The 14,244-nt window shown below is 34.3% G+C and overlaps 3 protein-coding genes across 3 annotated transcripts in view; all 3 read right to left on the bottom strand.

Annotated features, from left to right (window-relative positions):
- LOC117987946 (lysophospholipid acyltransferase 7-like) overlaps window positions 1–14,244 on the bottom strand; it is a 300,396-nt gene that overhangs the window by 148,574 nt on the left and 137,578 nt on the right. The gene's annotated exons all lie outside the window — the stretch shown is intronic.
- ND-PDSW (NADH dehydrogenase (ubiquinone) PDSW subunit) lies at window positions 2,495–6,303 on the bottom strand. Its single transcript, XM_034974772.2, has 4 exons — window positions 6,119–6,303; window positions 5,911–6,046; window positions 5,164–5,303; window positions 2,495–2,690 (listed from the first exon to the last, which is right to left on the bottom strand). Exons 1-4 carry the CDS (start codon window positions 6,210–6,212, stop codon window positions 2,584–2,586), a joined length of 477 nt encoding a protein of 158 aa, XP_034830663.1. The 5' UTR covers window positions 6,213–6,303; the 3' UTR covers window positions 2,495–2,583.
- Window positions 12,396–13,565, bottom strand: LOC138403146 (uncharacterized). The gene has a single exon (XM_069502455.1). It carries the CDS (start codon window positions 13,398–13,400, stop codon window positions 12,396–12,398), a length of 1,005 nt encoding a protein of 334 aa, XP_069358556.1. The 5' UTR covers window positions 13,401–13,565.

Genomic DNA, 14,244 nt, shown 5'->3' with positions numbered 1-14,244 from the left:
ACCTTTAGAAAGAAATAGCGGTTTTGTAGAGCATTGTCTTTGTCGTTGAGACCCTCAAAACGTCACACGGGCACGAGTGACAGAGACAACTCTAGCCAAAATCTCGTTCTACAAATTGATCTACATAATTTTCTGCCACTTACTGGAACGTTCATATTATTCGAGCCCCAAAACTAAATAAGATCAGAGTAAAATGGACTTAAAGAGCTTTGATTTAAAGTCGAAAATTCATACCAACGATTTTAAGTTCGCAGTAAGTTAAGGTTTCCGCTTGGAGCGCTGGTTGAAGATGTATGGATGAACCAGAGCTTTAGAACAAGATATTTTACTGTGATGTGTGTGTGAGGGTTTCGGTACTCAAATAATTCTATCAACGTTGATAAAAGCTTTAGACTCTGAGCTGTCATTGAAAGAAAATTAGGAGAATAAAATTCATGAAAATTAATCTATGATATAAATTGTTATATCTATTGGAATTGCAAATGTTTCTAGAGTAAGTAAATGTGCAATCCTTTATTATGATATCAATATAATTTTATTATGTGATCTATATGTACCAAACTATTATAATATACTTAAGTACTTCAATTATTTATTGTTATATAAATAAAAAAATCGCAATCTTACAATTTTATGTATATTATGTACATATCTAATAAATTGGTACAAAATCTTATATGCACGTTTATTAACAAGTTTTATAATATTTACCTACTGAATTATTATTATTTATAATAATAAAATAATTATATTAGCGATATTAATGTGGAACCCCGACATTTTCGCCGTCTAGACACTTCCTTATTATTTTATAATAGATCAAATTTTATTTTATTGCGACAGCTTTACGTAAGCAGGCCCTTGCATTATGTACCTATTCAAATGTATTATTTTAATGCATAATTTTTTATCATTATATTTATTATAGGAACACTGCCAGTCTGCATTTGAAATTAAACTCAGGAAAGCACCTGTCCGGTATCTATAGCAATCGTTTAATTACCTAAATTAAGATGAAACGCATTAGTAATTTTATAATTATTCTGCTGCAGATTTATATTTATGTAAATTTTTACCTTTATGACTAAATTATGATATTTAAATATTATTTATTTTAATGAAATTCAATTCCAAATACCACATGTATGTAGAAAGGTATAACTGTACTTCACCAAATTGGTGCCACATATGCACTGTATAACAGTTTTATCATATAAGGTTAGTCATGTTCAACGGCAAAAATTTGTATAAACGGTTTGCTCCTTCTTGCCTTGCATTTAATTTTTTTATGATATCGCTGAATACATTGTATATGTGGGATCCATTTGTATTTTACCAAAACTTGCAGAGTTGAATTTCGCAAGACTGTAGCAGATAAGTACTTTTAAGCCAATGTTGTTTTTACTTTTGTGACCAATAAAAAGTTTTAAATTTATAAGGGTAAGGTAGACTTTAAGATAATCCAAGTACAGTAAGTGAAGATGTTAGTTGTTATTTTCTACGTCTTCGTCATTCTGTGATCACTTAATTATGTCTTGTTAGTTTCCAACTAGTGAATCTGTACGGAAAAATTGTATCTCGTCGTAAATGCATGAAAATGAAAGTAGTGTTGGAAAATAAATGTTATTTTTGAGAAAAAGTTTTTTTATTTGCTGGCAACATTATTTTGCAAACTTATGATGTAACTTTGCATGTCAGGGCCTGCCCAGACTGGAGGACGGGACGGCAGAAGATTTTCAATTTATCAATTGAATTTAATCTTTATCCAATCGAAATAAGGTATATATTTCAATGCTCGGTGATTGACCTCAAAGCATCTCAGCGCAGTTTTCTCTGGAACACCGAGCATCGAAATATATACCTTATTTCGATTGGATAAATGTTAAATTCAATTGATAAATTTAAAATCCACTTCCATCCCGTCTTCCTGTCTGCGCAAGCCCTAAAGCTGGTATTACTAGGCATAAGACTTAGGGCCAAACGGGCCAGTTGCCATTAATAAAAGCATAAGGGCCTGCGTAGTAAAAGATTAGAGACTATTGTCTGCGGTGGACACAAGTCCCTAATTTTACTATGGTCTATTACTCCATTGTGTGCTTTTCGATCCAGTTCTTAGTGGCCCATTTTTGTTGTCTAATGGGTTGCACAAACCAGATTTTGGTAACAATTAACTTGTGCAACTCACTGATTTTTATTGGTTGTCAAAGTTTAGGCTAACCATATCGTAACTGCCTGTCATGCAACAGCTAATATTTATGTTTTCAGACATCAGTCTTTTTATGCCAGCTCCAGACAGTCTGCCAACATATTACATAAGAACTCTGTTGGTTATCAGGCCAGAGTTCATATAAATGCCCATGGTCCTTTCAACTTGACAGCTCTCATGGTTTATTTTTAAAATGGCTGTGGCAATGTACTAGATTTAGCTAAAGGTTTCCTTGTTTGTCTAAAAACATGTTGCGTCGAAATTAGATAAGTCCAAAGAACAATAATATACACTAGAATTTCTTTTATTGCAGTGATATTTATACATAATCTACTTATACTCGTATATTAACAAATTGTTAAACTTAATAGTGCATTTCACTTGGTTTGGTCGGACAGCGGGCCGTTACGTCTTTCCCATACCATGCGATGTTTCTGTTTCATGTACGCTTTCTTTGCATCTGCATATGCACCAAGATCTCCATCTGTGAAAATATTTCAATTAAATTACTTTTGCCTGCCGAAAATTCAAATCAAGCTGTATTTGTATGTTCAAAACTATTTTTTTTAAATGAAATTTCTTTATTTGACTAGGAATGACTACAGCATGGATATAATTTTATGTGATGGTATTATGATGTCACCTAAGCCAGTGGTTTTAAATTATGCATCAGCTTAAATGGCGCCAACGTGCCATTAAAGCAACACCATCTTCTAAATTTCTTGTTGAATGTTAACATATTTATAATTTTTAGTCTCTCCTTCTTTAATTCACATAGGCCAACTTAATAGTTTCTTTCTTTTCTTAAGATTTTCGGAAAGCAGATACTGAGAATAGCCAGCCAGAAACTCTTTTGATTTGGTTCAAACTTCAATGTCAGCTTTTTGAACTCCAGTGTCCAGTTTTTTTAAGGCTGGTGGATTTTCACGATTCAACTAAACAGTTAACTAACTAGAGGTGTCAAATACAGGTTCATGTGTGTATCACAATATTATCACGTGTTACAGACAAATATTTAATAATTATTAACGTTACATTACTTTGTTACAAAAAAAAAAATTGCTTGAACCGTGAGGCGCAAGCAGAAAAATGGGTGCAATCGATTTTCGACCTTATTGACATACGTCAGAAAACAGCATTTTAGCAATCTATGAATAATACTGAGCAAGAATATGACAAAAAACAACTTTCTCATAACCGTCAATAAGGTCGAGATTTGCATGCACTGATTTCACCATGAGGCGCAAGCATATAAATGGGTGCAAGCGATTTCCGACCTTATTGACATAGGGAACAACATTTTAACAATCTATGAATGATACCTACTGAACAAGAATATGACAAAAAACAACTTTCTCATAACCGTCAATAAGGTCGAGAACTAGGGTATAGCTTGTATTTAACTCGATTGATTTAAATTTTAAATTTTACTCTTAACAGGTACCCAATCCATACCTTCGCGACAGATCGAAATGGCAATCGGGGAGGGAATGCCCCGCACACCCGCACGGCCCCTGTGCTAACCCAGTGCGGGCGAGCGAGGGTGACGTGCGGGTGTGCGGGGTGTCACCCCCGCCTCATACCCCGATTGCCATCTCAACCTGTCGCGGAATACAGTACCTAGTACCTACCTATGTATGTAAAAATAAAAACAAGTAGAACGATAAAGCAATGTCAAGTAGATACCTACAATACAATAGGTAGGTAAGTTTACCTAGTTACCTATAAAAAAATCTTTTTAGTAGGTAACTACTATATTTATTATCATACATTTCTACATATTTATTATCATACGAATTATAAAATGATGATGATGATTTCTAAAAAGAACAATACCACTTCACGTACCTAACCTATTACCTATAATACTTAAATGTATGGTAATACCTACACTTTGAAAAACATTTTCTCATACGATTTATAAAATGACGCAAGTATTTCCAAAAAGAACAAATCTACTATAATAGGTATTATTAACGCGCGACACAAATCTATCACAACACAAAAATGTACCTAATCTACATTATTTTGCCTAATCTACATTACAATTATTCGCATTAAATATTTATCGACACTCAAGTTCACAAATAAATAAAACTGCATTCAAAATTTATTACGAAACAAACAAAATGATAAAAATACTAGCCGCATACTCGTATCATCACAGTCAACATGTAACAGGCCAATACGAAAATTCGATGTAATAATTATTCACCATTGAATCGCGACGATATTTGTATTCAGCTGTACCTACCTAATATATTTTATTCTAATATCGTCGCTCGGTCGCGCCGCGCGCGGCGTATCAAAGATCGAACGCCTGAGTTATTTTTTAGGAAGGATTTTCTCAAATTTTCACTACTTATTATATATTGTATTCAATTTTGTTTTAATCTAAAAACGAATATCTTGAATACATTTATATATTTAATAAATTTATTAGGTACATTATTTTTTGACACCTCTATAACTAACTAACAAGTTTATAATAGAAGGAATATTATAAATGCGAAAGTGTAAATGTCTGTCTGTCTGCTAGCTTTTCACAGCCTAACAGTTTAACCGATTTTGATGAAATTTGGTACATAGCTTACATCCCAAGGAAGGACATAGGCTACTTTTTATCCCGGAAAATTAAAGAGTTCCAAATATAAAACAATCTTTGCTTCCCATTGATTTTTGACTTCTAGGCAAGCGCCCATGGTTCCACTGGTCATGTCCTTTCTAGTGCTTTATTTTTTGTAACTTTGAATTTATAGCATTTTTTCTTTAATTATCCAACATAAATAACTTTGAACTATTGGTATAAGTAAGAAACTAAAGTTTAGAGGGTTTCAAGCACCCGGGAAATGTTTTTCTCGAGTTGTTGGGATTTTTTCAGTTTTTAAATCTGCTAAAAAACTAGATTATACCTAGTTTAATATTGACAGATCCTATTTGTAAAAGAAAAGGCTTACATTTGATAAACCAAGCTTCCTCAGCATCCTTGTATTTTTCCCACAGTGGTTTACAGACAGATAAGTGGTCTGGCCTTTCATACATCATACAATCTTCATATCTCATACGAAGAATATTCAGAATCTCGGAATCTACAGCCCTGTAAACAGAAATAAAATAATATATGAATAAAGTATTATCAAATGAAAAATAATTCAAATTGTTCTTAGAAATATTTTTTTGTGTAAATTCCATTATTGGTTAGTCTTTGATTGCAATCACAGCTTGTGGTAAGTGATGTTGCAGTCTAAAATAGAAGTGGGCTATTTTGGAAGGGATATGGCAGTATTTATTAAATTCATACCCCTTATATTGTGAGCCCTAGCATAGACAACAGTCTAATTGGGCTGCAAATTGCAAACACCAGTCTCACTTTTTATCTAGTGTTTTAGTCTAAAACTGTGGTGTAAAATATTCACTATAAATAATATCTGTCCCGGCTGTACTCACGTGTTTAGTCGACGTTAGCTCGACTAGTTTAGACATATTATTTATAATGGAAATCACTCACGGTAGCTTAAACGCTAAAAATATTCACTGTTCATTTAAGTCTATTAATAAATAATAATAATTACTGGTACATGGATATTGCCGACTTAGTCCCTCACGGCAATCGACACTTTATGTTAAGCATGTACATATTAAGAGATGGTAAATACCTGAGACCTATTAGAAAATGATAATAATAAACAGAATAAAGAAATAACCTATCACGTTTGAACTGAGAGTTGGCTTCGAAGTCGCATATGACATCGTCGCTATAGCACTGGTCGATGGTCGGAACACGGCGAAACTTTTGGTGGTACCACGGGTATTTCTTCTGGTTTGGTTCAACGATCTTCTCTGTAGCAAAGTTTAATAACATTAGCGTCAGACTTACATAACACACGTCACATTTGACCACACGAAACCTACCTCGGAACCATGTTACAGGTGCATCTATTGTATTGTAAACTGCACTCGCGAATGCTCTAAATAGATTGTCGTCTGGTGGTCCGCCTTGAACCATTTTGTAATAAAAGGAGTCCGCAGTTCTTTCAACGAAAGTTAGGGGACTTTTATAATGAACTTGACATTTTCTCCCCCAAGATGTTGAGTTTGACAGATGACATTAGCAATGATATTGACAATTATTGACAGCAATGTGTTCGTTCAAGAACATGGAATAGTCAGGGATATGGGATAGTCAGTGACACTCGGTTATTACAGTAGAAATGAGTAACATTAGTATAATAGGTGGTTTTTTAAACAGAATATTTTGCATGGATTATGATTTTTCATGTTACAAAAAAAATTACTGCAATGCAATTTTCGCAAGGTATTCCAGCGTGTGAGCGCAGCAAGTGTGAAATTTTTATTTTCCAAAAAAAAAAAATTATGTCTGCACCACGTCAGTGCTCCTATAGCCTAGTACCGATAGGACCGATCAACGGTGGTGATGATTCATGATCGCAATCACTCCTGACGACCTCCCTGGTGCAGTGGTGAGTGCTGTGGTGAACTTCGCGCTTATATGAATAAGCGGGAGGTTCCGGGTTCGATTCCCAGCAGGGGTAGTTTCAGAATGTGTAATTTCTAAAATAATTATTATTGTCACTGGTCTGGTGTCACAACCTACGGCTGTGGCTAGTTACCACCCTACTGGAAAGCAGTGCCGCCAAGTCATTTAGCGTACCTACCTACCGTGTAGAAACCGAATCGATAAAATAAAACCCGCTATACCCCTTCTAAGTTAGCCCGCTATAACTACCTTAGACTGCATCATCACTTACCACCAGATAAGATCGCAGTCAATGGCTAACTTGTATTTAATCGAATAAAAGAAAAAATCCGATCAGCTGACACTCTCTCGCTATCAGCAAGAAAATAAATAGGTACTATAAATTCAGCCAATAATGCCCGTATCTATTCAAAGTTAGCGTTAACTTTGCTTAAATCGCCCAAAATTTTATGGACATGCTTTTTTATGGTCCCGTACCCGTATGTGCTGCGCTACGGTGGGGTGCGGTACGCTGCGCTGCGGTGCGTTGCGCTACGGTGCGATGCGCTGCGGTGCAGTGCGTTGTGGTGCGGTGCGCTACGTCTGACACACGCTGGCTCTCTCTCTAGATGACGCGACGCTACACATGTCGTACCTAAATATCGAAATAACGCGTGCGACCCGCGCGCTTTGCGGCCTGCGGCAACCGTTTGATTTGGCCCTCGGACGTATCTCACCGGGTACTTGTAGCTTTTTATACCTAAAGTGTGCCTGGCCTGCCAATTTACAAATTTCGGTGTTAGCCTGAATAAACCGTATCCCCGGCCTGCAAGCTACCTACCTCTGTGCCAAACCTCAAAATCGGTTTAACGGATGGGCTGTGAACAACTAGTATAGACAGATATACAGACGGACAGACAGACAGACACTGTTCTATCTTCACACTAATATTATAAAGGCGAAAGTTTGTGTGTATGTTTGTTACTCTTTCAGACAAAAACTACTGGATGGATTTAGCTGAAATTGGGATTAATTTATAGCCTGGATTAACACATAGTCTACTTTTTATCCCGAAAAATCAATGAGCTCCCACGGGATTTATAAAAAACCTATATCCACGCAAAAGTCGCGAGCATCAGCTAGAATAATTATTATAGTACTTAGGTATCACTATTATTATAACAATGTAAAAATTCGCAAAGAATTTCTCAAATTCCTCGACGTCGCTGCAGTAAGTGTTATAAATTTTTCACTTTCCCGCATTTTCCGCCTTCACTCCGGTCACGTGCTGGAACGCTCGGAGAATCGCGTCGCTTCCTTTTAAAACTAATGGCGACATATTCTGAATATATATAAAGAATAGCTGACTTACTGACTGACTGATCTCGCAACGCACAGCTCAAACTACTGGATGGATCGAGCTGGGCATGCAGATAGCTATTATGATTTATGACGCAGATATCCGCTAAGAAAGGATTTTTGAAAATTCAACCCCTAACAGCGATCACGCACACATCCGTGAAAATACGGATATAAAAAATATCTACGAGATATATCATACTACATATTATAAGCCACAGGCCACTTGTGGTGATTGGTGTTGGTGATGATGATAGAAATAAAACGTCTGATCATGTTGAGCGTAAAGCGTGTAATAATCGAGAATGCATTAATACAATGTAACGTGCAACGTTAGCAGTTTTGGCGCAAGCTGGTGTTACACCGGGCTTACGGTTGGAGACACACCAAGCCTACACTACACCTCTACCGTTTTTTTTTTTTTTTTTTTTGAAAGAAAAAAAACAAATAAAGAAATCTTACACATAAAGAACTTAATCATAAAAAGGAATAGTTCTATTCTTATGCACTAATCTAATTTTATTATCTATAATTATCTTAACATTTGGAGATACATCTTCTACCACTGGGTATGGACCTTTATATAAATTTTCTAGCTTTTTAGTATTCTCTTGCTTAACCAAAACCAAATCATCCTTTTCGTAATGGATTGGATTTATTTTTATATCATATTTAAATTTTCTTGCTTCCTTGCTTTTAATTAAATTATTTCTCGCATCACTTTGAGCTTTTTGTAATCTATATTTAAGTTCAAGAGGATAATTTTCAAAGTTATATAAAGGTTCAACTTTTGATGTCAGATTGTTAGGCAATACACATGCATGGCCAAATACTAATTCATAAGGAGTATATTTAGTTTCACTATGAACTGTTGTGTTGTACGAAAATTTCCAAAAGGGAATCCAAGAACTCCATGAATTTGGAAAACCGTTAGTTTGTATTCTAAGAAAATTACCTAACCCTTTATGTGTATTCTCTAACGCACCAATAGATTCATGATGATAAGCAGTCGATAACATTTTTTCAATACCTAAAATTGTACAAGTTTCTTTCATTATAGAACTAATAAATTCAGATCCTCTATCCGTGCCAATAATCCTTGGAACGCCGTAAGATAAAATAAATTTTTCCACAAAAATTTTAGCAACCTCTTCAGCTGATTTTGTAACTAATGGGTATGCTTCTAAATATTTTGTTAATTCGCATTGAATTGTTAGTATATATTTATATCCAAAATCATCTTTATCTATAGGACCAACAATATCTAAAAATACTTTATCTAAAGCTGAAGATGCTGTCGTAGTTACAGTTAGAGGTTCTCGAATATATCTATGATGCTTACACTTTTGACACTTAATACACTTTTTAATAAACTCGATGACATCTGTTTCCATCCCTGGCCAATAATAATACTTTTTAATATTGTTAAGTGTTCTCCTTACTCCTGCATGTCCACTTGTAGGTAACAAATGGAAATCATTTAATATAAGTTTCTTTTTATCATTATCACTTATTCTCTCCACATTATTTATTACACAAAACCTAAGATTTTCTTTATTTTTACTTTTATCATCTTTTATTTTATTTAACATTGTTTTAATCATTTTCAAGTTATCTTCATTTTTAATTATAACGAGCTCTTTTATATTTATCTCTTCACACATATCTTCCAATTCTTTCAACAAGTCGTCTCGCGTCCTTATTGATAAAGAATTTGGGTTCAAACATGAATATATAGTCAACTTTTCCTTAACGTACATGTAGTTTTTATTTCTTGAAACGCGTTTATTTAGTCTTTTATTATTTAAAATATCTAACCACTTTCTCTTATCGATTAATGTCAGTTCCGTGTCATTAGTAGTCTTTTTTAGTATCTCAACAACGTTAGGTTGATCAGTCCTTACGTTGTCTACATGTTGTCTAAATGCCGGTACGTCCTTGTTTGTAATAATATTATTATTCTCACATTCTCTCGCTTTCTTAGTCTGAGCACGTGTCATCACATTAACATTCTTCTCACTTACATACTTCTCATTCATACTCTTCAACTCATTAGATTCCACAATCATACGAGATAATGCATCTGCAGCTACATTACTCTTTCCCTTTACATACTCAACAACAAAATCATACTCTTCCAGACAAAGTCTAAATTTTGTTAAACGACTGGTAGGATTTCTCATTCCAAATAAATATATTAATGGTTAAGATCTGTTTTTATCCTGAATTTACGAGCATATAAATAAGGCCTAAAATATTTTACTGACCATACTATAGCTAGTAGTTCTTTTTCTATAATCGGGTAATTTAGTTCTGCTTTATTTAGATTTCTGCTCGCATAAGCGATTGGTTTACCGTTTTTATTGCATAATACACTACCTATTGCAAAACCTGAACTGTCTGTTTCTAAAACAAATTCATTATTTTTTGAAAAATCTGGATAACTCAATACTGGAGGATTAATTAGAATATTTTTTAATGTGTTAAAAGCTTCTTCACATTCTGATGACCAATTAAAAATTGCATCTTTTTTTGCGAGTTTATTTAGAGGTAAGACAATATCTGCAAAGTTTTTTACGAATTTTCTATAGTAGTTAGCGAATGCTACGAAACGTTTTACATCATCAGTTGATTTTGGAACCGGATAATTCTTTACCACTTTCACCTTTTCTGGATCTGGTAAAATTCCACTGTTTGAAATAACATGGCCTAAATATAAAAGTTCCTTCTTCAAAAATTCACATTTTGAAGGATTTAACTTGAGATTAACTTTTCGAAGTCTTTCAAAAATTGTAATTAAATTTTTATTATGATCTTCCAAATTTCTACCTAAAACTATTAAATCGTCTAGGTATATCAGACATTTTTCATAATTCAATCCTGCCATAGCTACTGTCATTGCTCTAGAAAAAGCACTTGGGCTGATTTTCAGACCCATAGGCAGTCTTTTCATTTGATATTGACCTTGATCAGTCGAAAAAGCAGTATACTTTCTACTTTCTGGATCTAATTATATTTGATAATACCCTTGCGATAAATCAAGATGTGAAAAATATATGAAACCTGATAACGAATCTAGAATATCTGTGATATTGGGTAGTGGGAATTTGTCATCTTTTATATTATCATTAAGCTTTCTATAATCTATAACAACTCTCCATTTTCTTTCACCTGATTTATCTACCTTTTTTGGAACTATAAGTAATGGACTTGACCAATCACTAACTGACTCTTCTATAATATCATTTTTAAGTAACTCTTCAACCTGTTTTTTAATTTCTTGTTTTTGTGCAAAGGGTAACCTATATGGTTTACTATAAACCGCTGAAGTATTGTCTTTCAATTTAATGTCTTGCTTGTAAATATTCGTTACACTCAATTTATCATTTGGTAAGTGAAAAATATCACTATACTTAGCACAAATATTTTCAATTGTACTTTGTTCTTCCTTATTCAAATAAGATTCCAACTTTAATAAAGAAAATAATTCACGCGTGCGTGACGGGCTTAATAAACTAGAACTAAACTTACTTATATAATACTCATCTGCATCATGCACAATAGGCTTAATATTTCTTAAAACTACTTTATTTTCTGTTGTATTTAATATCTTAACAGGTAAACACCCATTTTTTGGCGAACAAATTGAATTCGCTATGAATACACCATTAGCCACTTCATCGCTTACAATTACGCAATCTTTATTAAGATTAGTAGGAATATACTTAATAACTTCACATCTAGGTTCTATTTCTAACACGTCATCAAAGTTAAGCGCTAATCTTACAGTACTAAATCTATTCCTTAATATTAAACACTTATTTTTATAGTTCACAATCCCACGGTATTTTAACAGAAAGTCTTGTCCTAAAATTCCAGATGAATTACATGGTAAATTACGAAACACATAAAATTTTTGTATGAATTTTTTGCCATAGCTGTAGAGATCTAAAAATACATAACCTTCTGACATAAGACCGCCACCAACTCCATGAATCTCAAACTCATCAGCATAAAATTGTGGTTGATTTCTAAGTTTATTTAATGAACTACGCTTAATAGCGCAAATTGATGCTCCAGTATCCACTAATAAGTCTACTGTCTGACCGTAACGCCTAAAATTCACCCAATTTATGCTATTTCCTGATAAAATGAATTTAGGGACGAAAAAATTTTTCTGAACTCTCGTTGTTTTCAGTTGACGAAGGAGCAGCATAATTTATTTTCCTCTGATTCCTATTTGTAAAAGCTCCTCGTGAACTCCTATTGTTATTTTGCCACTGATATGTAACACCACGACCTCGAGTTGGGTTTGCACCCCTGACCGCATTTCTGGCAGATGAAAAACCACGATTATAATAGAAATCTTTGGGAATTATTATGAAAGTGATCGTTGTTATGATACGAATTATTATAATATGACCTTGGATAATATTGTGGCCTTCCCCTATTAAAGTTATTATAACCACGTCTACCACGAAATTGACCTCTTTGATATGTCATGAAAGGAGGAGGAGGATTCACTAAGGATTCGTCCTCCGCTGCTCTTATTGCATCTTTCAGAGTGCTATAGTTGCGTGCGGCTATGATCGTGCTTAATTTTTGGCTCCGCAATCCATCTGCAAACCGTTTTATAGCATTTTTTTCATTTAATGGCCGCAAAATTTCGTATTTTGACGGCTCTCCGTCAGCCTGTGAAATCGTTAATTCTACGAATAATTTTTCAACTTCCTGTCCAAATTCTTCAATCGACTTATTGGCCTGAACGGTCGATTGTAGTTTACTTTGTAACGCTACATCGGATTTTTTAGTTAACAGATGCAATTTCATGTCCCGCAATAAAGATTCTACATCGTCGTATTTTGTATTAAGGCGTAGCTTAGCATTACGCGAAAGGCGTGTTTTCAAGATAAAATTCACAAGTAAGCATTTAGTTTCGGTATTTAACATCGAATTATAAAGTTCAATTGCATCTATTAATTTTTGCGTAACACTTTCATCGTCGGTCATAATAGGCAACAAGTTTACCGCGGTTTTCAAATCAAAACTTACCTTACTCTCCATCTTGTCTGTGGAAGTTTCCTGAAAATTACACAAATTAAAAATATCCCTATATAAACTCTCTACCTTATATTTAATTCCTAATACATATTTTTGAGTGTCCTGTGTATACTCGTTTTTATCGAATTTTTCTTGTACTATCCCTATTACTTCTAAATAACTATTATAACATTTATTTGCCTCACTGTACTTTTTCACTAACAAGTCCCCTTTTCTTCTACTAGGTCCGATTTTCACTAAATAAGTCCTTAATTGATTTAATTGCACTAATATAGTATCTAATTGTTCTAATTCCATATATTAATTTTATAAGTTCGCACTTAAGTAACAGGTGCAGTTCTCGGAAAAAGGTCACAGTACATTCCATTCACATCGTAGGTACACTGTTCACAAACACTGGGTCGGGTCACGTCGGCCAAATTTCTCGGAACGTCGCGTCGCGGGGCTCAAATATGCGCTGAAGTCACCATCTCCCGGGGCCTCGTTACAACATTCATATGGCCTGCATTCATTTCTCTTCGTAAGATATTAATTGATTTTTCTTGATATTTTTTATAAAAATACCATACAATAGCCATCATCATTATCGACAACACCACTATTAATAAAATATCACTTAATTCCAATTCCGAATAAAGTCGACTAGCGCTGGCCTCGCCATTGGCATTTTGCGCCACAACGATGGTTTCTTCTTTTGACTTGGAATATTTCTTCCCCATTTTCTACCTTCATCGCTTCTTCTCAAGTCCTTAGAGCAGGGTCGCCATGTGGTGATTGGTGTTGGTGATGATGATAGAAATAAAACGTCTGATCATGTTGAGCGTAAAGCGTGTAATAATCGAGAATGCATTAATACAATGTAACGTGCAACGTTAGCAGTTTTGGCGCAAGCTGGTGTTACACCGGGCTTACGGTTGGAGACACACCAAGCCTACACTACACACTATACAAAGCAAAAAAGCAATGTATTTTCACGGACACGGATCGGATGAGTGCGTAATTAGGGGGTAAAATATTAAAAACTTGTGTAGTCCACGCGAACTAGCTTACGCTCGTGATAATAATATTATATTCATATTATTATAGTATTAGGTACAATTACAACGTAGGTTATTTTACACCATTCATGTCTTATCTTAAA

The sequence above is a fragment of the Maniola hyperantus genome, chromosome 13, assembly GCF_902806685.2.
Source record: "Maniola hyperantus chromosome 13, iAphHyp1.2, whole genome shotgun sequence".
Lineage (NCBI taxonomy): Eukaryota > Metazoa > Arthropoda > Insecta > Lepidoptera > Nymphalidae > Maniola > Maniola hyperantus.
Note: the sequence above shows the minus strand (reverse complement) of the source record. Positions and strands in the feature narration are given on the sequence as shown.

Bases quoted from the DNA above. Each gene is read 5' to 3' on its own strand.
- ND-PDSW (XM_034974772.2), bottom strand. From the start codon at position 6,212: ATGGTTCAAGGCGGACCACCAGACGACAATCTATTTAGAGCATTCGCG. The intron at 6,047-6,118 runs GTAGGTTTCGTG...ACTTTGCTACAG, and splicing joins ACCTGTAACATGGTTCCGAG to AGAAGATCGTTGAACCAAAC. The intron at 5,304-5,910 runs GTTATTTCTTTA...TTCTGTTTACAG, and splicing joins TCTCAGTTCAAACGTGATAG to GGCTGTAGATTCCGAGATTC.
- LOC138403146 (XM_069502455.1), bottom strand. From the start codon at position 13,400: ATGGAATTAGAACAATTAGATACTATATTAGTGCAATTAAATCAATTA.